Source organism: Rhamphochromis longiceps, linkage group LG3 (assembly GCF_057381845.1).
Source record: "Rhamphochromis longiceps isolate RC_006_pf linkage group LG3, R_longiceps_female_GT1.1, whole genome shotgun sequence".
NCBI lineage: Eukaryota > Metazoa > Chordata > Actinopteri > Cichliformes > Cichlidae > Rhamphochromis > Rhamphochromis longiceps.
The window spans coordinates 36,792,542-36,815,398 of NC_140559.1; the positions used below are offsets into that span (position 1 = coordinate 36,792,542).

The 22,857-nt window shown below is 42.8% G+C and overlaps 1 protein-coding gene across 2 annotated transcripts in view; it reads left to right on the forward strand.

Annotated features, from left to right (window-relative positions):
- LOC146674438 (actin-binding protein WASF3) overlaps window positions 1-22,857 on the forward strand; it is a 54,359-nt gene that overhangs the window by 23,542 nt on the left and 7,960 nt on the right. The window contains exons 2-7 of one of the 2 annotated variants that reach the window (XM_085395915.1): window positions 3,571-3,715; window positions 11,066-11,200; window positions 16,354-16,507; window positions 16,597-16,714; window positions 21,595-21,663; window positions 22,199-22,243. In XM_085395915.1, the coding sequence (XP_085252041.1) occupies window positions 3,583-3,715; window positions 11,066-11,200; window positions 16,354-16,507; window positions 16,597-16,714; window positions 21,595-21,663; window positions 22,199-22,243 (654 nt within the window). In that variant the 5' untranslated portion in view covers window positions 3,571-3,582. The remainder of the gene's footprint in view (window positions 1-3,570; window positions 3,716-11,065; window positions 11,201-16,353; window positions 16,508-16,596; window positions 16,715-21,594; window positions 21,664-22,198; window positions 22,244-22,857) is intronic. The other variant, XM_085395922.1, reaches the window with a different exon arrangement.

The window sequence follows — 22,857 nt, forward strand, 5'->3', positions numbered from 1 at the left end:
TTTGACTCTGTCGGGAGCTCTGTCACACTTATTTTCCAACTTTTCTTTCTGTCTTTCTTCACCGCTCTCATGACAGCCTCTTTGGAAGAGTTGGGCCAAATGAGACTGTGCTGTTAAAGCATGTTGGATCCCATTTGGTCAATAATGTGATAATCTTTGAGAAGGAAGTTCAAATCTCCTAACTCCCTTTTTATATTTCATTTTAAGACTGTTATGGTTCGTTGGGCCAGTTGGCTCTTTTCTGGTTGGTTGTCTGGTTGATTAATCTGTCTTCTTGTTTGAATGACTGGGCAGTTGGTTGATTGGTCTGGTTGGTCTCTTTGGTTAGTTTGTTTTTTGGTTATTTGATTGGTTGTCTGGTTGATTATTCTTTCTTCTTGTTTGTTGGCTGGTCACTTGGTTGGTTTGTTTTGTTTGACTGATCATAATAATCATTCTGTGTGTTTGTGCGGTTGGTTGTTCTGGATTGTCAGTCTGTTTTTATGTTCAAGTAAACGACTGACACGTCCCATTTTCATGTTAAATATCCGCTATTCTTTTCCAAAGTTGCATAATCTGTTTACAGATTATCAGTACAGTCTACAGGTGTGCAAGAGCTGAACAGTTATATCAAAAAACACAGTTGAACAACAGATATTGGAGTCACGGTCCTGGGTTGGTGGCCCAGTGCTTTGATTTTTGTATTATTATTATTATGAATCGTTGCTTTCATCTTGCTTTATGACTGCTGGTGTTTTGGTTGCTGTTTTGTAATTGTAGCTCTCCAGTTCCTCTGGGTTTGTGATTTCTAGGTCTCAGTTTTAGGCTACGTCCACATGTACGCAGGTATTTTTGAAAACTGGAAAAGCCCGTCCAAACGTGCAGTTTTGAACAAATATCTCAGTCCACATGTAAACGCTAAAAACGAAATGTTGGCCAATCAGAAGTCTAGAAGCCAAGTGTGAAATAAATAAAAATGAAATGAAATGAAATGAAATGAAGCCTGGGAAAGAGTACACAGGGTTTTGTACACTCACAAAAACTTTACGTTTTTGTTTTTCTGGAAAGGCAGATAATTTTGTGTTACTTTTCAAGTGCCTTCATCATTTCAGATGTTATTAACTAAAGGCATTATTTTGGTTGGTGTAGACCAGCGGTCCCCAACCTTTTTTGCGCCACGGACCGGTTTATGCCCGACAATATTTTCACGGACCGGCCTGTGAGGTGTCGCGGATAAATACAACAAAATAAAACTAGTACCGGTACAGAAAAAAAGAAGATTTATTCATAACACACGTGAAAAGACCCAGGAAAACCGAGTTAACAATCAAAACGATAACAAAATAACGCTGAAAACCAATAAAAACCCTGAAAACCATACATTTCACACCTGAGCCTCAACTCTTGCGGCCCGGTACCAAACGACTCAGGGACCGGTCCGAGGCCCGGGGGTTGGGGACCGCTGGTGTAGACTCACAACTTAGGAATGAACAAAATGCATACAAAATACATACATTTAATTTAAGAAAGTAAATTTATTCAAGACCGACGTCAGCATTTAATGTAGAAGCCACGTCCGTAGTTCACTCTGATGCCTCTGTCTTTCTAAATAGAAGGACAGTAACTGCGCATGTGTATGTAAGCGTGGAAAAGTATCTTATCTCTATCTGCCACTGCAGTAATTTATGTAAACAATAACGTGGCGGACAGCGTGACGTCAAGAACGGCGCACACCTGTGACGTTGCGAGACTAAATCTCAGTTTTCCTCGACCACACTTAAACGCAAAAATGGAGTCTTTGAAAACACCTGTGTACGTGTGGACGTAGTTCTAGTTCTGCCCTCGTGTTTATTCTCTTGTTCCCCAGTCAGTCGTCTCTCATGTCTTTTTGGCACTAATTTATTCTTAAGAGGCTTTAAGGTTGTTCATACTGTGTGATAACTTAGTTCTTCATTAAGTCCTATATCACAACTATGTGCAATAGTGAAGCAAAAACAGAACTTTTCATATGATGATATAGTAGAGCTGGGCGATAGAACGATAACGATATGTATCGCGATATAACTTTTACTCGATAGAGAAATTAATCTATCGCGATAGACCTCGCCGCTCTTGTCCTCTTAAAAAAAAAAAAAAAAAAAAAAAAGGTCAGCCAATCCAAATTAAGTAGCGCAGAGCCGAACCAATCACAGCCGCAGCGTCACGTCACGTGACTTGTTACGTATAGCACAGATTATAGATTATTTTTTAAAACGAAAACGGAAAATCTCCGTTTTCAAAAATACCCGTGTACGTGTGGACGTAGCCTCAGTCTCTGACTGGAAGTGCTAATTCGTCATTCGGCTTTTGTCAGACTGAAGTAACTGTTAAAACTGTTTGAAAAGCTAAGCTATACAACAAGGAGAGATTGAGAATTTCCTTTTAGTTCTCAGTTTATTTGATATTGACAAAAGTTAGTCAGTTTTGTCTGTTCTTCTGTAAAACAAACTAAGATTTATTTTTAGAATTAATATTTTGTTTCTAAGTGGAATTGACAATTTAGTAGTTTGTTTCGTTTGTTCTATTTTGAAACTTAAACGCTTTAGCGGCTGCCTTTTGTGTAGTTTGTAATATTTGCCTTTATTTATCTGAAAAAGTCTCATGTTCCTTAAGTACATGTACCCTGTTGAACTTATTATGGGAAATAAATATTTAAATAAAAACAAGCTGCTGATTATTTCACATTTTACTTGTGAGCAACGGCACATTTAAATCTTACAAATATAGTTATTTGGCTTATATCGTGATAGATATCGTTATCGCCTGAAATGAAAAAACATATCGTGATATGAAAAAATCTCATATCGCCCAGCTCTATGATATAGCGTTACTTTCTGTTATTGTTACTTTCTGTTACTAACTGTAATAGACTTACACATTTTTTAAATTACATTGACTCCCATATATCTGGGTTTTTCCCATTTCACTCGGCACAAAGACATCTGGCTTTCTTCATCATACAGGACAGGATCTGCAGTATATGTAGCTCTTCTTCGTGACGTGCCCTGACATCCTGTCTGTTCTCTCCTCTTTCATATTCAGCTCGTCTCTCCTTCTGTCACTCCGTCTTTCTCTCGTGGCTTCACTGACCACGGTTGCTGCTCGTTAGCACCATTTAAAAACTTCTTTCTGGCTCATTGGGCTCTTGGCTCATTCCAGCAGCACTGACATTAAGCAGCGTGATGAGTGACTGTGCCCCGCGGCAGACATGACACCTCCGTTTCCATCAGCAATCACAGCTGAACATCAACCCATTTTTTTTCCTTAGCTTTCCTTCTTTCTTCCTTGTCTGCCAGGACGTGGCTGTGATGTTAGCTGTGTTTCCCAAAGGGGGATTTAAATAAAGAGCAACAGCATATTGGCTGATGTTAGAAGATATTCTGCAGACTACAGGTGAGCTGTTAGCCGGCGGCTTTGGAGATGTAAACTCATTTCGAGGATGTCATGTATTTAAACATTAGTAGAAATCGAATCAATGTTTCAAGTGAAAATCGCATAACAATTTACCTCTCTCTCTCTCTCTCTCTCTCCTTGTCTCAGTGTCTTCTTCAGGTATAGACCAGCATGCCGTTGGTGAAGAGGAACATTGAGCCCCGGCACTTGTGCCGTGGAGCGCTGCCAGATGGGGTGACTAGTGAGCTGGAGTGCGTCACCAACACTACACTGGCAGCCATCATCAAGCAGCTGGGCAGTCTAAGTAAGTATACTGTAGTTCAGCACAAGAACATCCTGTAACATTCACGTAGTTTTCATTCCGACATTTTAGCATTAACATGCTAGCATGAGTCTTTAGCATGATCTGATATGATGCACGGTTTGGGGCTCTTTTTTTTGGAGGGGGGAGGAGCTTTTTATTTAAAAAAACTATTTTGTAACATTATTTCCTCTTTTAAAGAAAAATGCACTGCTGACACAAGCCAGGCAGTTTTTTGGGGTTGGTCAGTAAACCCTGTTCTGTAGCCTTGGTTTATCCAGCATTCACTGAATCAGCCCTACTGAAGATACTCAATACTCAAAGTTGCAGTCAGTCATTTTGTTGAGGTTATTTAACAGAAAAAAAATGTTGTACTCATAAATCTCTTGAATACAGTGGTTAAGATGGAAATCAACCGCTGCACATAAACGCATTGTGTGTAAGTGGCTAGAGAACGGCTACAGATGTAGTATGTAGTACAGATGTAGGCGGAGGAGAAGAGAACTGTACTGTGGAGGCACCATGTCTGCACCTTCAACATATGAAGGTCATACCTATGTTTTATTATATGAAGGGGTCCGCTTAAACAAAGAAGCAGAAGAAAACATAAAGGAAATATACATCACCGTTGGAATCTGGATAAAACTTCATCTTGCTCCTCACTCCAAGCCTTAGCTCTTGAATTGAAGTCATAGCTGTAACACAAAAAATATGCATAAACATGCTTATTTATTCCCAATATTGAAACAATTACTTATTGTTAGCAGGTTAGACATATCATCCTTCCACTCTCCAAACAGCTGACTACAACAAAGCTAAACAACAGCAGCTACCAGCTAATGCTATGCTAAGTTTGAGTATCCTAAAATTCATACTTTTCCTCTGATAAACAGTTTGATTACATTTTCATTTCATAAGTGTCAAAGTTAAGCAAAATTAAATCCACTTCAAAGAAAGTTTAGCTGCTGGCTAACCGGCTAACAGCGGCTAACAGCAGCTAACAGCGGCTAACAGCAGCAAAAATAGAAGCTCTGACCAACAGAGAAGTTCAGTATATCCTCAGCAACTCACCACACTGACTCATCAGCTCATTTCACAAAGTTTTGCACATATCGACAGCTGAGCTAAACAGTGAACTGGAAGCCTACACTCACTACAGATGAACGTAGAGCTGGGCGATAGAACGATAACGATATGTATCGCGATATAACTTTTACTCGATAGAGAAATTAAGCTATCACGATAGACCTCGCCGCTCTTGTCCTCTCAAAAAAAAAAAAAAAAAAAGTTCAGCCAATCCAAATTAAGTAGCGCAGAGCCGAACCAATCACAGCCGCAGCGTCACGTCGCGTGACTTGTTACGTACAGCACAAGTGCCAAGCCGCACGTGTGTTTGTTTGCGAAGCAGCCAGCGGGTAATGGAGCCAGCGCGTAATGGAGGAAATGAGTGTGCCGACTAGAAAAATCAACCGAGCGTGACCGAAGAGAAAACAGATGATGGTTCCAATGCCGGAGAGATTGTCAAACGGAAGAGCCATAGAAGTTCCGTAGTGTGAAGGTATTTCGGCTATTTCAAGTCTGACAAAAAACAGAGTAGCGTGCACTGTAAATTGTGCCGAAAGCAAGTCTGGAAATACAATAAACTGGTGCATGCGTCACACTGTGCGCCACGTTATTGTTTTGGTGAAATGAATTTCTACAATACTGTTACTGTTAATTCTACTCTCTGCAGTGTTTAAATGCTTACATATACACACAGTTACTGTCCCTCCACACATACGACTCGGTTCTGCTTCTATGCCGCAGCTTTGTTTACTTTTTCCCACCGAGGCTTCTAGACTTCTGATTGGCCAACATTTCTGCACGGTTAGGAATCTAGCGCCACCTGCTGCTTTGGCATGTTCATAGCAGCGTTTTCCTTCATTTCTGCCTTTATGTGTGGACGGGATTATTTTTTAAAACGAAAACGGAAAATCTCCGTTTTCAAAAATACCCGTGTACGCGTGGACGTAGCCTCAGTCTCTGACTGGAAGCGCTAATTCGTCATTCGGCTTTTGTCAGACTAAAGTAACTGTTAAAACTGTTTGAAAAGCTCAGCTATACAACAAGGAGAGATTGAGAATTTCCTTTTAGTTCTCAGTTTATTTGATATTGACAAAAGTTAGTCAGTTTTGTCTGTTCTTCTGTAAAACAAACTAAGATTTATTTTTAGAATTAATATTTTGTTTCTAAGTGGAATTGACAATTTAGTCTGTTTTGTTTGTTCTATTTTGAAACTTAAACCCTTTAGCGGCTGCCTTTTGTGTAGTTTGCAATATTTGCCTTTATTTATCTGAAAAAGTCTCATGTTCCTTAAGTACATCTACCCTGTTGAACTTATTATGGGAAATAAATATTTAAATAAAAACAAGCTGCTGATTATTTCACATTTTACTTGTGAGCAACGGCACATTTAAATCTTACAAATATAGTTATTTGGCTTATATCGTGATAGATATCGTTATCGCCTGAAATGAAAAAAACATATCGTGATATGAAAAAATCTCATATCGCCCAGCTCTAGATGAACGGCAACCGCAGTTGTTTGTACAGAAGCCACCAAAGCTACGATTATTCACTTACTTACTGAAATCTAGTGGTGAGACGTTACACATTATAATTTTAAAAATTGTTTTTCACGGGCCCGTGAAAAATGAAGCGCACCCCACGATTCAGGACCTCTTAACCACCTTTAACAAAAAGTTCACGAGTTTTTTTCGTGACTGTAGTGAAGAGGACCTGTGTTGTTTACCCTCCATCGCAGTAGGTCACATGTCTGTCTCTTTTTTTTTCCTTTTTTTTTTGTGTCCCGTTTGGATCTTTAGCCATCAAAATTGTTGTCTTAAGGCCAAGAAAGATGGCAAGCGGATTTATTTTACCAAGTGGATCATCATGGCCTTGCCATATTGGTCCATTTGATTGACCTTTATTATAATTATGAATTTATTTTATTTTCAGTTGCTACAAACGGGACAGACAAGTCACATGTCTGTCTCTAACACTCGTGAGCAATCAGAGCCCAGCATGTCTAGGCATTTACATGCAATCACACCTAAAATGAATTCAGAGCCATGCTCCTTAATGCAGACCACTTGAGATGTGTTGAGTGTGAATAAGGCCGTGCGTGCATATGCTGATTAGTTTGTGCGTCAGCAGTTGTTTGCTGATGAGCACAGTTGCCATAGTGATTGATGTGAAAGTAAGGTGAATCCAAGGTGATTTTTGTATTTTTTTATCAGGTCTAATAACGTGCAGGTGAGCATGTTTTCAGAATTCCTTCTGAAGCATCGTATCCCGCAGTTTAGCGTCCTCTGTATTCTCTTTATTGGAATTTCTCACCCTGAACAGCTAAACACATTCTTCATTTGAAAGCAATGAAGTCATTCATAGCTGATGTGCTCTGTAGCAGACGAGGCATACTTCAATGGAAATGAATTGAGTGTGAGGGGGGGAAAAGGCTATTTAAATTCGATTAACAGTTAGAGGATAGATTATATTCAGCGACAGCTCACTGCAAATGAGCGAGCGCTCTGCCTCTGCTCCATCTGTGATGACGTGGGCCAAGAGATGGAGACGCAGGACGAGAGAAGAGAGCGAACGAGGTGGCGAGACGCTGAAATGAGTGTGCATGTGATTCAATTTGAAGGTGACAGTGTTATTGAGGAAGGCTGCTGTTCTGCATCTCGGTAAATGCATTTAAATATTTGTGCCACTGTCGTCACAGACGTGCAAACGCTCTCAGACAGAGAGGCCCTGTTTAAATATTCAGTCCGACAGGTGCACAGCAGGAGGCGGCTGGTCCTGCTGAGGCAGACGCCGGGAGGAGGGAGGGGAGCAACCTCCATCTCTGAATTTCTCTTCTCGTACATTTCATGAACGCCTTCTTCACAGCCACCCTTCAACTTAGACAATTCTGACGAGGCTTCAGAGAACAGTAGATGGATCAGGTGAAGGTCCAGATGTGTCTCTCAGGCCCGTGTCAGGCTTCTGCTGGATTTTTTTCTCTATCTTAAGGACATGACTTTCACATACTGTCCATGTCCTTCTTTTGTCCAGTTTCCATGAAAACACCCTGCACAGCAAGCTGAGGTTTGCCAAGTTTTCACCTATAAAGCTCTTTGGGAACCACCTTGTCTTGTCTTTCACATTTTTCATAGATTCAGCTAAAGAAATGGGAACAAATGAGGTTTTTGGGACGGGCTGCGAGTAACAAAGTGCCCAGAGATACAATTTAAAATGATCCTTTTGCTAAGTTGTCTGGTATGTGTAGACACAACACTGGTTGAGTTGTGTTGAGTTAGATGCCTTTTTGCACTTGAATGATTCATAGGCCAGTGATAAGTGGCTTAACAAACAAACAGGACTGAATGAAGACTAGGATCATCTCATTATTTATTTATTTATTCTTTGCAGTTCATCTTTACACAGGAAAGGACAGACAGCTGGCTACAGCTAGCATGCTATAACAGAGCCTCATTTGGACAACACACTGCTCTCTGAACACTTCCTCCAAGTAGAAATCCAATCAACTCATACATACAGAGCTACCTTACAGTGTTACAGTAAGGCAGAGAAATGAATTGGTTAGAATAAAGCAAAGTGGAGAATATCTGATCGCAGGTGAGTCCGTGCACACTGTAAACTGTATGTACAGTTGTCCCTCATTTATCGCTGGAGTTACAGTGGGGCAAAAAAGTATTTAGTCAGCCACCGATTGTGCAAGTTCCCCCACCTAAAATGATGACAGAGGTCAGTAATTTGCACCAGAGGTACACTTCAACTGTGAGAGACAGAATGTGAAAAAAAAAAAAATCCATGAATCCACATGGTAGGATTTGTAAAGAATTTATTCATAAATCAGGGTGGAAAATAAGTATTTGGTCAATAACAAAAATACAACTCAATACTTTGTAACATAACCTTTGTTGGCAATAACAGAGGTCAAACGTTTACTATAGGTCTCTACCAGGTTTGCACACACAGTAGCTGGTATTTTGGCCCATTCCTCCATGCAGATCTTCTCGAGAGCAGTGATGTTTTGGGGCTGTCGCCGAGCAACACGGACTTTCAACTCCCGCCACAGATTTTCTATGGGGTTGAGGTCTGGAGACTGGCTAGGCCACTCCAGGACTTTCAAATGCTTCTTACGGAGCCACTCCTTTGTTGCCCGGGCGGTGTGTTTTGGATCATTGTCATGTTGGAAGACCCAGCCTCGTTTCATCTTCAAAGTTCTCACTGATGGAAGGAGGTTTTGGCTCAAAATCTCACGATACATGGCCCCATTCATTCTGTCCTTAACACGGATCAGTCGTCCTGTCCCCTTGGCAGAAAAACAGCCCCATAGCATGATGTTTCCACCCCCATGCTTGGACATGCACTGGCTTCAGCAGCGGAACACGTCTGGCACTGCGGGATTTGATTCCCTGCCGTTGTAGTGTGTTACTGATGGTGACCTTTGTTACTTTGGTCCCAGCTCTCTGCAGGTCATTCACCAGGTCCCCCCGTGTGGTTCTGGGATCTTTGCTCACCGTTCTCATGATCATTTTGACCCCACGGGATGAGATCTTGCGTGGAGCCCCAGATCGAGGGAGATTATCAGTGGTCTTGTATGTCTTCCATTTTCTGATGATTGCTCCCACAGTTGATTTTTTCACACCAAGCTGCTTGCCTATTGTAGATTCACTCTTCCCAGTCTGGTGCAGGTCTACAATACTTTTCCTGGTGTCCTTCGAAAGCTCTTTGGTCCTGGCCATGGCGGAGTTTGGAGTCTGACTGTTTGAGGCTGTGGACAGGTGTCTTTTATACAGATGATGAGTTCAAACAGGTGCCATTCATACAGGTAACGAGTGGGGGACAGAAAAGCTTCTTACAGAAGACGTTACAGGTCTGTGAGAGCCAGAGATTTTCCTTGTTTGAGGTGACCAAATACTTATTTTCCACCCTAATTTATGAATAAATTCTTTACAAATCCTACCATGTGAATTCATGGATTTTTTTTTCACATTCTGTCTCTCACAGTTGAAGTGTACCTCTGGTGCAAATTACTGACCTCTGTCATCATTTTAAGTGGGGGAACTTGCACAATCGGTGGCTGACTAATTACTTTTTTGCCCCACTGTACATTCTAAAAATAATATGTGAAATCTGCAAAATAGCCAACTTAATTTTTTTACAATCATTATAGATGTTTTAAGGCTATGAAACCCCTCACTACACACTAGAGATGGACCGATCCGATATTACGTATCGGTATCGGTCCGATACTGACCTAAATTACTGGATCGGATATCGGAGAGAAATAAAAAATGTAATCGATCCATTAAATATCAAAAAAGCACCTCACAAAACTTGCGACATTGTATAACTCGGCTTATAACCGTAGCACGTTGGATCAGTGTGGTCACGTGATAGAGCGGCTGTGGCGTGCGATACCTGTCAGCGGTCTGGTTGAGCATTTGGAGCCTTGCTACCAAACCGGCTTTTCATCTCAGAGAAAGTGATCCCAGAGAAGTAAAGCAAGTGTGTAAGTTCATCTCTGAATGTTTGTAAAGCATTCCCGCGTTAAGCTTAACAAACGATATATGGAGCGACTGCCTCTTCTTGCTGCTACTTCAATCATGAAACTGATCAATGTATGGTGCCATCTCTAGTACACACTTTATACACTTTTCTCAGACAGGCATGAACATTTTCACACTTTTCTCTCTTGTTTAAACAATCTCAAAGTTCACACCTCTGTAGAAAAATAAGGCACCTGTGGTTGCGTCAACATTGTTGTGTTTGTTGGGGAGAAAACTTTCAAATTTACAGTGCAGCACTTCAGAGTCACACTGCTAGCGATCAAAGATTTATGTAAAGTTGGCAGCTGAACACATTCTGTACTGTACAGGAGACACAGCACGAGATTGATTGACAGTGGTCTACAGCCAATCAGGACGCAGAACACAAAAAAGCAAAATTGCACCCCCAAAAAATCTGCGAAACAGCAAGGGCGCGAAATGTGAACCGCATTATAGCGAGGGACCACTGTATACATGTAGACCTTCTGTTATCACACTTTCTTTTGTCCTTTTTGGACGGAAACCTGAAGTAACTCTGAACGTCTTTAATTGTGTCAGCTTGCTCTGCTTTTCCAGACAGTCTGATTCTCCCAGCTGATTTAATTCTCGCTGCATGTTTTATTCCTGCGGTGTGAGGCAGAGTTCAGCTGGCCAACATGGAAGTGTGAATGTAGCCTGTTAAATATCCCTGGATGAAAGATATTAAAGTGGCGAATCTGACTGTGTGTGTGTGTGTTTCTCTCCCTCTGTACAGGTCGTCATGCTGAGGACATTTTCGGGGAACTGTTTAACGAAGCCAACAGCTTCTACCTGAGGATGAGCAGCCTGCAGGAGAGGGTGGACCAGCTGGCTGTGAAAGTCACCCAGCTCGACTCCACTGTGGAGGAAGGTGTGTGTGTGAGGATGTGTGTTTTTATTCTCTTTGTGTGTGTGTTTGCAGCACTATAGATTATTAATTGTGCTGTTAGAGAGCACTGACTGTTTCTATGAGTGTACACGTGTTTATGTGAACTGCTATTAGGACTAGCGTGGGTGTGTGTGTGTGTTTGTGTGTGCAGCATTTTAATGGCTGTGCTGATGATTTATTGATGAGGGGTCTCTAGGCTCTTATATTATGCCCTGTGTGGGCTCCTGGTTGTCTTTGTGGGTGTTTGAGTGTGCGTTTGAGGTCCTGTGAGTGAGTGAAGGTGTGGCTGAGTCTCACCTCAGAGTAGCCGTTAGGACTCGACTTTTGGAGCTCGAGTTAATCCTCGGCTCAGGGTTGGTCGGGATAAACCGAGGTATCTGTGAGTCCTCGCAAAGGTAGAAGGCCATCTGCTTGGTGCGTGTCAACAAGCTGTTTCGCTTTCTTTGTGTCTGTCCGCCTCATGTTTGTGTTGGAGTAAACACTCTGAGATAAACGCATCTCTGCAAAGCTTTTAACCTGTGTGTGTGTGTGTGCGTGTGTGTGTGTGTGTGTGTCCCCGGCACTATGGATTATTAATTGTGTTGTTAGAGAGCACCGACTATTTCTATGAGTGTACAAGTGTTTATGTGAGCTGCTGTTATGACTAATATGTGTGTTTGCTGTTTGCACAGTGTGAGTCAGGATCTTTATCTCCATCATTAAGCTTCAGTCTGTCTCTGAAGGTCAATTCTCTTAATGCAGTAATTGATAGGCCTACACACACACACACACACACACACACACACACACACACACACACACACACACACACACACACACACACACACACACACACACACACACACACACGGAGTTCTGTGTGTATGTTCTTTTTTTAAAATCTTTGATCTCTCTCATACGTTTATTTATCCTCCTGTGCCTCTAACCTTTTTTGTCTCATCTTTTCTTCCTCCATCCTCTCATGTCGGCCTCTCTGTTCCTTTTGATTTGGCTCAATTTTCTCTCCTTTTATCCTTTTCCTGCCTTTCCTGTTCTCTCCTCCTCGTCACTCTCTGAGAAGCCCTCATCCCCCTTTCTTTTCTTCTGTTTTCCTTGTTTTCTTTCCCCACTGTGTCTCCCCGCTATCCTAGACTCCTGTTCTTCCCCTAATGCCCTCTCCTCTCCTCTGGTTCCAATTTCCTGTTTCTTTGTTTCTCTTCCTCCTCCCCTCAGTCTTTCCCCACCTTACTCCTCCCTTTTCCTCTTTCTCCTCTTCCTCCCGTTTGTCTGGATATATATTTTTCGTCTGTAGCTCTGTGCGTCTCTCTCTGTCTGTGCTGATACTGCCGAGTCATTCTGCAGCACGCCGGCCTCAGACAGCGTCAGAGAGAGCAGCACAGACGAGGATAAAAAGGAAAAGCTCAGCAGTCTTCTGTCTTATCCTTCCCTCCCCTTATCTCGCCTCCTCCTCCTCCTGCTCGCCTCCTCACACTTTTCCACCCTCTCTCTCTCGTCTCTTTCTGTCTCTTTTTACCTCTTCCTCCTCCTCTTCCTCCTCCACACAAACCATTTCTCAGTCCTTTAATTCCTTCGTTTCCTTTTCCACACATTCACTCAAATTTGTTTTCTGTCTCATCATGTCCCACTACTCATTTTTCCACCTCCTTTCTGATTCCTCGCTTCCTCTTCTTCATTGCTTCTTTTGTGCACCACCCTTTTTTCTTCCGTACATGAAGAAAGGAAAGGAGGAGAGAAGAGATGGAAGGAGGAAGGAAAGAAGGATTGCGAGAAGGAAGTGAGGAAGAAATGAAAGCAAAGAGAAAGCAAAGAAAGATGATCTAAGGTCAAAAAGGAATGAAGGGAGGTAGGAAATAAGGAAGGATGGAAGAAAAGAGAAAAAAGGGGGAAGGAGCCTACAGGAAGCAGCACGTCCCTCCAGACAGTAAAGTGATTATAAATTGTTCACATAAATCCAAATAACTCTAAATTCAGAGGTTAGGTCAGTGCAGAGTTCCTTAATCAGTGTGTGCATTACACGAATGTGGTTATTAATGGTGTTTAACACAGTTTATGCATGTGTATGTGCAGAGAGGGAGGAGAAAGAGGAGAAGGAGAAGAAGAGCAGAGAGAGCGAGGTCTCTTTGAAGATGTGTCTGAATGAAAGTTGCATTAGCTGCGAGTTTTGTGGATTATTCATTTGGCTGTAGGGAAGGAAGCTTAGGGAGGAATGATCAAACAGACAGGAGTGTGCTCTGACTGCACACACACACAGATCAAACGGCCAGTCGCCCTTTGGTGTCTGCAGGCGGATTTTTAAGCTAACCATAGATTTTTCAGTAATAAAATGTGTCCATACAAACACAGACATGCTGCGTCAGTGCACAGAGCTAATGACAGGAGCGTGTGTGACACTGACGTGGTTTAAACTGATCGTATAGGACACTGATCACGCCCTGATCGTCTCTGTGTGTGTGTGTGTGTGTGTGTGTGTGTGTGTGTGTGTGTGTGTGTGTGTTTAGCCATCTGCTAGATCTTGGATAGCACTGCAGCGGTGATAAATCTCTCACAGGATTGACACACATACGTGTCACGTTCTGACACTTAACACACCGCCCAGCCTCCTGTTGTTGTGCAGCCACAGTTTGCATGCGTGTGTGTGTGTGCGATGCTTGTTAAGCTGATGCAACAAGCTCCAAGTCTAATCTGACCCTGCTGTCCTATTATTTGTGCATGCGTATGTATGCGTTCGAGTTCAAACACCGTTTAAGCTGTATGTTCTGTATCAGTCGATATGCACACGATGTGCGTGTATTTGATCCGTTTATCCGTTTTACTTCTAAAATGATCGTCTATAGGTTGCAGAATCGTAGCAAACAAATACACACATATCCAAACGGTGTCTGTTTAGAGAAGCATCTGCTGATAAGTATGTACTCCAGGAATTACTTGACAATGAAGTGTTCTAATTAGACGTCTTTGCCTCGTAGCATTTCATCCCCTGCCTCTCTCAGCAGTTTCCTACATTTACCACGCCGCTTTTCAACGACCGATAAACCCATAAATCTCAACAAGGTCAGAGCTGCGTGTGTAAAGTTACCATTGAGGGTCAATAGCTGCTCTGAGTGTGTTATGGCTCCTGCTTGAGCAGCATGTGCCGTTTTATTTGTCGACGGAAAGGTCGAAACGATGAGGTTAAAGTGAAGTGCAACAGTTTGTATACTGACGGGGTTTTGGCGGCACCCTGCTGGGCTGGTGGGCGGGGGGACACCCAAGTTTGTGATTGCGGTAACTTAAGAACGAGACGACTTGCTAACATTCTGGGACGAGTTCAAATCCTGGCGAGCTTGACCTCACAATCAGAGGTCAACTGCTAGGATTTTCACATTTATACTACATGTGCATCTACCAAGAGGCTGATGGCTAGTATTATTATTAATATTAGTATTATTATTTTCTTTGATTAGTTGCTAACCCCTTATTTCCTGCGTATGTTTTAAGGCAAGAGAAACAAAATACAGATTCTTCATCCATCCATTCTCTTCCACTTATCAGAGTTATAAATTAGTCAAACAAATACAGGAAATTCGTCCAAATTCGGTGTGAATGGCCAGAGTTGTCCCAGCAGCCTGCTGATGTGTTTTGGAAAAAATTTGCGGACTTTGAAATTTTCTTTTTATAAATTCTACGGCTTTTCCTGCTGACAAAGACCTCCCCCACAGCCATTTAGTTAAGTAATTGAAGATAAATTATGTGAATTTCAGGAGCGGGACCACGCCTCCAAACACGCCTCTTCCGGGTCTTGTCCATATATGACCCCCCCAGTTCTACAAGCTGTTTGTTCTCATTTTCGTGCCCCACCCTAGTTCCCCCTTTTTTCAGTTCTTTCACTTCTCATTAGTACATGAGCCCAGGAGCCGACACCAGTCCCAAACCTAAAATGAGGACATGGGCAAAGTTCCTGTTTTTTTACTATTAAAGAAAATCTTTCTGTAATTTTACACATTTGTCATGTAGAAAAACTGAGACGTGTTGTTGAAATTTGTCTTATCTTGTATTAAGACATCTCAGGGTTTAAATGTGTTGTTAAACTTCTTTACACTGACAAAAAGGGGGATTTCGTTATCATATCATATTTAATACCCCCAGTTTCTCAGACTTGAACATCATCATTGTGATTTTTTTTTTTTACATAAATAAATTGCACAAAACATTTTAAGCAATAAACTGAAAAATAAAATACTGAATGTAGCAAATACGATACAAACTAAAACTCGTGTATGCAAATTAATATTTAATTTATTTTTTTATTTTATTGTCATTTTCAAAAATTTGAATTTTCTAGCAGTTGTTTCATGATTCAGGTTTTAAAGGTTTAAAATATGAAACACAAATCTCACGTGTCCGGTGTTTAAAGGACTCCTGGAATAAGCAGAGCCCCCTGGTGGCTGGTAGAAAAACATATTGGCCAATCAGAAGCTGCACACGCATTGAGAACGGCAGATGTTTGCATATTTATAGAGTCTAGACTTCATAAAAAAGCAGATCATCTTTATTTAATGAAGAACTCCAGCAGACGCACGCTGTCATTCAGCCCAGAGCATGTGACGTGTGATGTAATGGTGTAGTGGGTATGATAAATGGGAAGTGATTAGATGCATTTTATCTGTGAGCAGTGACACAAGATTGATTAACTCCACTGTAGGAAGCTAAAAAAAAAGAGGAAAATTATTATTTTCTGATGATTATCTGTTTTTATTTTTCACTCGGATTGTCCGTAATTGTCCTTAAACTAGATTTTAAAAAGTTTATTTTCCAGGTTGATGTTTTCTTTGGTCACTCCATCAGACTGAAGCTTGAATTAATTGGCATTAAAAATCTGCTAAACTTGTGCTAATTTTTTCTAAGAGCCCTAACAAGAGATTAGGCTCTTTTTCTCTTAATGCCACAAATCCTGGCTTTGATTCATGCGTTAAAAAAAAATCGAGGGTAGAGGAGAGTGATGCATATGAAGGAATTAGTGGCTGAAACCGGCTGTTTTGGGGGATTATGATGTCAAACACCAGTGTTTGTGACTCTGCCGGCTTAATCGCCGTGTTGTTGTTTTTCATTCTGTTTGCTTATCATAATTTAATGCTGTCCTCCTTCTCTGTTTCCAGTTTCTCTGCAGGACATCAACATGAGAAAGGCCTTTAAGAGCAGTACCATTCAGGACCAGCAGGTGGTGTCGAGGACCTCTGTGCCCAACCCTGTGGTGGAGATGTACCACCGCTGCGACAAACCTCCACCACTTAATATTCTCACCCCCTATAGGTCAGTCTTTTAGCCTCTCTGCCAGTATTGATAATTTACCAAGCTCCGCTGTTTTTTTTTTTCTTAGTTTCACTTCCTCCTCCTCGCAGGGATGACAAGAAGGACGCCCTGAAGTTTTACACCGACCCCTCCTACTTCTTCAACCTGTGGAAGGAAAAGATGCTGCAGGCCACTGAGGACAAGCGCAAAGAGAAGAGACGGCAGAAGGTACGATGTGTGCGCCGAACGAGTGTTTGTGAGCGTGCGCTGTATGTTTGGGTGTACGTCACCGTGGTCTGGAAACGGTTAAAGAAATTCATCTTCTGCTTTATTTTGCGAATTTTTATTTTCCTGCCCGGTGGTGCCATCTATGCTGTTATTTCAGTTTCATTTCTCTCTGACTGTACTCTCCATTTAGCTTTGCTTGGTTGTTTAATCGGCTATCGATGCAGCAGCAGCTGAGCAGGCCGGTTATCCAGAGACAACAACGTGATCGAGGGAGAACTTATACGAACGTTGTATTTGGCTGTAGTTACATACAGTGTAAAACTCTTGAGACACCACTCATTGCTTTATATTTTTCTTCCAAGCAGCCAGACCTTTAAGTGCTCTTGAGTAATAGTTCTCCAGGCTTTCTGAAGGTCTTTCAGAGTTCTTCTTTGGACATTGTCTGCTTTTTCACTCATTTTCAGTCCAGTCGTGGAACCTGACCATTTTTAGAGGATTTTGTTTGTTAGACCAGCGGTCTCCAACCTTTTTTGCGCCACGGACCGGTTTATGCCCGACAATATTTTCACGGACCGGCCTTTAAGGTGTCGCGGATAAATACAACAAAATAAAACTAGTACCGGTACCGAAAAAAATAAGATTTATTCATAACACACGTGAAAAGACCCAGGAAAACCAAGTTAACGGTACAAATGATAACAAAATAACACTGAAAACCGATAAAAACCCTGAAAACCATACATTTCACACCTGAGCCTCAACTCTCGCGGCCCGGTACCAAACGACTCACGGACCGGTACCGGTCCGAGGCCCAGGGGTTGGGGACCGCTGTGCTAGACCACTGAACCCTGACCTATGAATCATTCAAGAACAGAAAAGGCACCTAACTCAAAAAGTGTTTTAGCATTAATCAGCAAGACCGTGGCTAATAGCTGTTTCACCTCGTCCTCTCATATTGTGTGCAGTGTGTCCCTTAAAAAGTTTGAGGAAACTTGACAAGTGGAAAGAAGAAGAAGAAGTGGCGAGTCTAAAAATATATATCTATAGCAGATGAACCGCATCTGAAGCTGTGTCCCAAAACCTAGGCCACGTCCTTCGGAGGACCCGGCCTTCGCGGTCTACGTGGGCCGGGTCCTTTGAAGACCGAGAAGGCTGGAAGTGCGAGGCTGTGAAATGGGACGGTCCAGCCTTCAAATCTGCGTCACCGCTGTCTCGGTGGAGTCCAGTAAACTCAGCTCTCTGCTCCTTGCTATCTAAAATATAACAGGACACGACCGTCTCACACTTCTGTTTAATCAGTTTTCTGTTTGATGTTTATTCAGCTGTGTGAAAACCACCCGAGGGATTAATCAACTTTTATTTAATTTAATCTAATAACTTTAATCTCAACCAAAACGATTTACTCCCCAACAAGTAAAACACTGAAAAAGCTAAACAATAACGTTTTTAAGTTATCTGAGTGACTTATATATCATGTTTAACCTGAGTAGTGAAAGACGGCGGGGGTCTGAAAGCGATGAAGCCGGGAGTCCGCTGTTCTCACCGGCTCGAGTGACATTGAACCCCCAGCTAGCTATCGAGCTGGTGGGTAACGGACGTCTCCGAAAACATCGGAGCGCTTTTGCAAATATGCGATGTCTTGATAAACCGAGCAGATATTTGAAGTTTACACAGCTACTTTCTTGCCTAAAATATGTTAAAAGTTTATTTTGTGACCCAGAAAGATTAATAACAGTAATATTAAAAACTTAGTAGCGGCCGCCATTGTTTGGAAACTGGAATTGGCTGGGCCGCGCTATGAATTCTGGGATATGGTGGGCCACGAAGGACACACCCGGCCCATTCTTCAAATCTGGGGAAAAGGAGGACGTATTTGTCGGCCGGATTCGGAGGAGTCTACGAATTTGGACAGTCTTCATCGTGTCGCTGTGACGTAATTGGTCTACAAATGTGGCCTCAGGAGGAGGCCACATTTGTAGCCTCCTCCGTAGGCGTTTCTGCTTGAAAGTCATGTCTTTTAGAGCCAGGGAAAAAATCCAGCGAAGACCTGACACGGCCCTGAGAGATACAGTGGGGCAAAAAAGTATTTAGTCAGCCACCGATTGTGCAAGTTCCCCCACCTAAAATGATGACAGAGGTCAGTAATTTGCACCAGAGGTACACTTCAACTGTGAGAGACAGAATGTGAAAAAAAAATCCATGAATTCACATGGTAGGATTTGTAAAGAATTTATTCGTAAATCAGGGTGGCAAATAAGTATTTGGTCAATAACAAAAATACAACTCAATACTTTGTAACATAACCTTTGTTGGCAATAACAGAGGTCAAACGTTTACTATAGGTCTTTACCAGGTTTGCACACACAGTAGCTGGTATTTTGGCCCATTCCTCCATGCAGATCTTCTCGAGAGCAGTGATGTTTTGGGGCTGTCGCCGAGCAACACGGACTTTCAACTCCCGCCACAGATTTTCTATGGGGTTGAGGTCTGGAGACTGGCTAGGCCACTCCAGGACTTTCAAATGCTTCTTACGGAGCCACTCCTTTGTTGCCCGGGCGGTGTGTTTTGGATCATTGTCATGTTGGAAGACCCAGCCTCGTTTCATCTTCAAAGTTCTCACTGATGGAAGGAGGTTTTGGCTCAAAATCTCACGATACATGGCCCCATTCATTCTGTCCTTAACACGGATCAGTCGTCCTGTCCCCTTGGCAGAAAAACAGCCCCATAGCATGATGTTTCCACCCCCATGCTTCACAGTAGGTATGGTGTTCTTGGGATGCAACTCAGTATTCTTCTTCCTCCAAACACGACGAGTTGAGTTTATACCAAAAAGTTCTACTTTGGTTTCATCTGACCACATGACATTCTCCCAATCCTCTGCTGTATCATCCATGTGCTCTCTGGCAAACTTCAGACGGGCCTGGACATGCACTGGCTTCAGCAGCGGAACACGTCTGGCACTGCGGGATTTGATTCCCTGCCGTTGTAGTGTGTTACTGATGGTGACCTTTGTTACTTTGGTCCCAGCTCTCTGCAGGTCATTCACCAGGTCCCCCCGTGTGGTTCTGGGATCTTTGCTCACCGTTCTCATGATCATTTTGACCCCACGGGATGAGATCTTGCGTGGAGCCCCAGATCGAGGGAGATTATCAGTGGTCTTGTATGTCTTCTATTTTCTGATGATTGCTCCCACAGTTGATTTTTTCACACCAAGCTGCTTGCCTATTGTAGATTCACTCTTCCCAGTCTGGTGCAGGTCTACAATACTTTTCCTGGTGTCCTTCGAAAGCTCTTTGGTCTTGGCCATGGCGGAGTTTGGAGTCTGACTGTTTGAGGCTGTGGACAGGTGTCTTTTATACAGATGATGAGTTCAAACAGGTGCCATTCATACAGGTAACGAGTGGGGACAGAAAAGCTTCTTACAGAAGACGTTACAGGTCTGTGAGAGCCAGAGATTTTCCATGTTTGAGGTGACCAAATACTTATTTTCCACCCTGATTTACGGATAAATTCTTTACAAATCCTACCATGTGGATTCATGGATTTTTTTTTTTCACATTCTGTCTCTCACAGTTGAAGTGTACCTCTGGTGCAAATTACTGACCTCTGTCATCATTTTAAGTGGGGGAACTTGCACAATCGGTGGCTGACTAAATACTTTTTTGCCCCACTGTACATCTGGGCCTTCAACTCATATACTGTTCACTGAAGCCTCATCAGAAATGGTCTCAGTGGAAGGGTGGCTGTGTGTGGGCTGAGGTATGCCAGATTACACAAGAACTGGACCCAAAATCAGTGACAACAGATCTGATGGAGTGATGAATCTGAATTTGAAAGTTTTGATTCAAATCCTGGAGGCTCTGTCGTGGTTTAGAGCTGCAGTGTTTTTGGAGATCTTGTCAAAATCGATGGAATTATGAATGCAAAAAAGTACCATAAGGTCCAATACCATCCAGCAAACATCTGATTGGATAGAAAAACACACAGTGGAACAATATCAGTTATGGATTGGCCTCCCCAGGGCCCGGACATCAATTTTATTAAAGCAGTTTGGGATCATCTAAATTCAGAAACATCCAAAGACGAGCTTTAAATGTCCTTGAAGAAGCCCGCAGAACTATTCCCGAAGACTGCTTAAAGAAATTGCAAGAACGCTTCCATAAGAGAGTTCTGACTGTGCTGAAGAATAAGAATATTTGCCATTTTCCTACAAAAATGTAAAGAAACCAGAGGTGACTCAAGTCTTTAGCACACTACTGTACGCTCACTTCCTGCTGGATTTAACTGAACTGTGTCCTGCTGTTTTAAAGTAGTGCATTCAGTTTGCAGGTCTGTGCGCTGGTCTACGTGAACACCAATAACCTGGAGCACTGAAAGGAGCTCCAGCACACCACCATTGCTCTCGTTTATTAATCCATTCAAACTAATAGGAACTGAGCTACGAGTATTTCAGAGCTGAGCTTCGGTGGTGTTCCCCTTCACACTTCCTTTGGCGCTCTCTTCCTTTGTTGGTGATTGTAACCGCTCAACAGCTGCTGCTGCATGTGTTTGCTGCAGTTCGGTCAATATTTCTGTTGAATTTAATGCTGCTCACATTTTTCTGTTCCCTCCCTTCGACCTGGAAACCATGCAGAACCTTCCCCCCCCCCTCCCACCTCCGAAACAACGCAGCTTCAGCTGTTACTCAACAGGTCTGAGAGCCCGAGCGAGCTGCAGGAGGATGGCTCCTCCACCTCTATCCTTTCCTCCCACAGCTCCTCCTCCTTCGTTTCTCTCTATCTTTAGTTTCCTGGCCTTTGAAGACACCCCCCACCCCCTCCTCCTCCGCCTCCTCTGCTCAGTCTAACGCACCAGCTTGTCTTTCTCCCATGTTTCCATAGGGCTGTCCGGCCCACCCTGACAGGCCCCACTCCAGACAGGCCCAACCCAGGAGCCCCCTGTCCATCTCTGTAAGACAACCCCGACCCCTAACCTAACCTGCCCCCGTTCTGCCCCCCCACTTCCCCTCCCTCCACTTCCTCCCCACACATCCCACTAGCACACATTACAGACTCACCTATCAAAGCAGACATGTCCTAACACCATTGAGACACGCTGATACACATGAAAGTACTAAGTAAATGCCAGCACACACACACACACTCCCTCCTGTTTGTCTGTGTGTGTGTTTAATGTCACCTCAGCTTAACACCTCACCGTCTTGCTAACCCTCCGTGTTTGGTTTGGTTGCTGTCCTGTGCTCCCACAAGTTTTGGCTCTGTCATCTGTACCGGTGTTTTTGGTGTTGTCGAATAGTGACTGGGTGGTGCTTACACTGTGTGTGTGTGTGTGTGTTGGGGGCTGGGTCAGTGTGAATTTACCCCGTGGTGAAGGAGCTGGTGATGGGGTTGAGCTTTTTTATATTTCCCTTTACACAGTAAATAAATAAATAGCCAACAGCTGAGTTTCCCTCTGCTCCTCTGTGTGTCTGTGTGTCACTCGTAGGAGCAGCAGAGGCAGGTTGAAGACCCGAGCAGAGAAGTGAAGAAGGTCAGTAATCACTTACTAAGTTTATTATTAATGGTCATTTAATTAGAGTTATCAACGTTCCTCTGAAACAAGAGTAAAGCAAGCGGTTAAATCCTCTATACAATCATTTAATGAACAGTTTTTAACAGAGTATAAAGCAGATCATAGTTTTGACAGGTGAAGTGAACAACACTGATTATCTCTCCATCGTTGCAGCTCTTAGTGGGCGGGATATATTAGAGAGAAGATGAACAGTTTATCCTCAAAGTTGATGAGTAAGAAGCAGGAAAAATGGGCAAGCATAAGGACTAGAGTGAGTTTACCAAAGGCCAAGTTGTGACGGCGAGACAACCGGATCAGAGCATCTCCAAACCGCAGATGCTGTGGGTTGTTCCTGGCCTGCAGTGGTCAGTGACAGGGTCATGAACGTCCAAGGCTCACTGATGATTGGGGAGCTAAGGCTGGCCCGTGTGGTCCGATCCAACAGACGAGTTACTGTAGCTCAAACTGCTGAAAAACGTTAATGCTGCTTCTGATAGGAAGCTGTCAGAATACACGGTGTTATCAGTTTGTAGATCAAAGGGGTCAAGTTAGCAGTCACGCTTAATCTGTTTGTAATAATCAGCTGGTTTGGA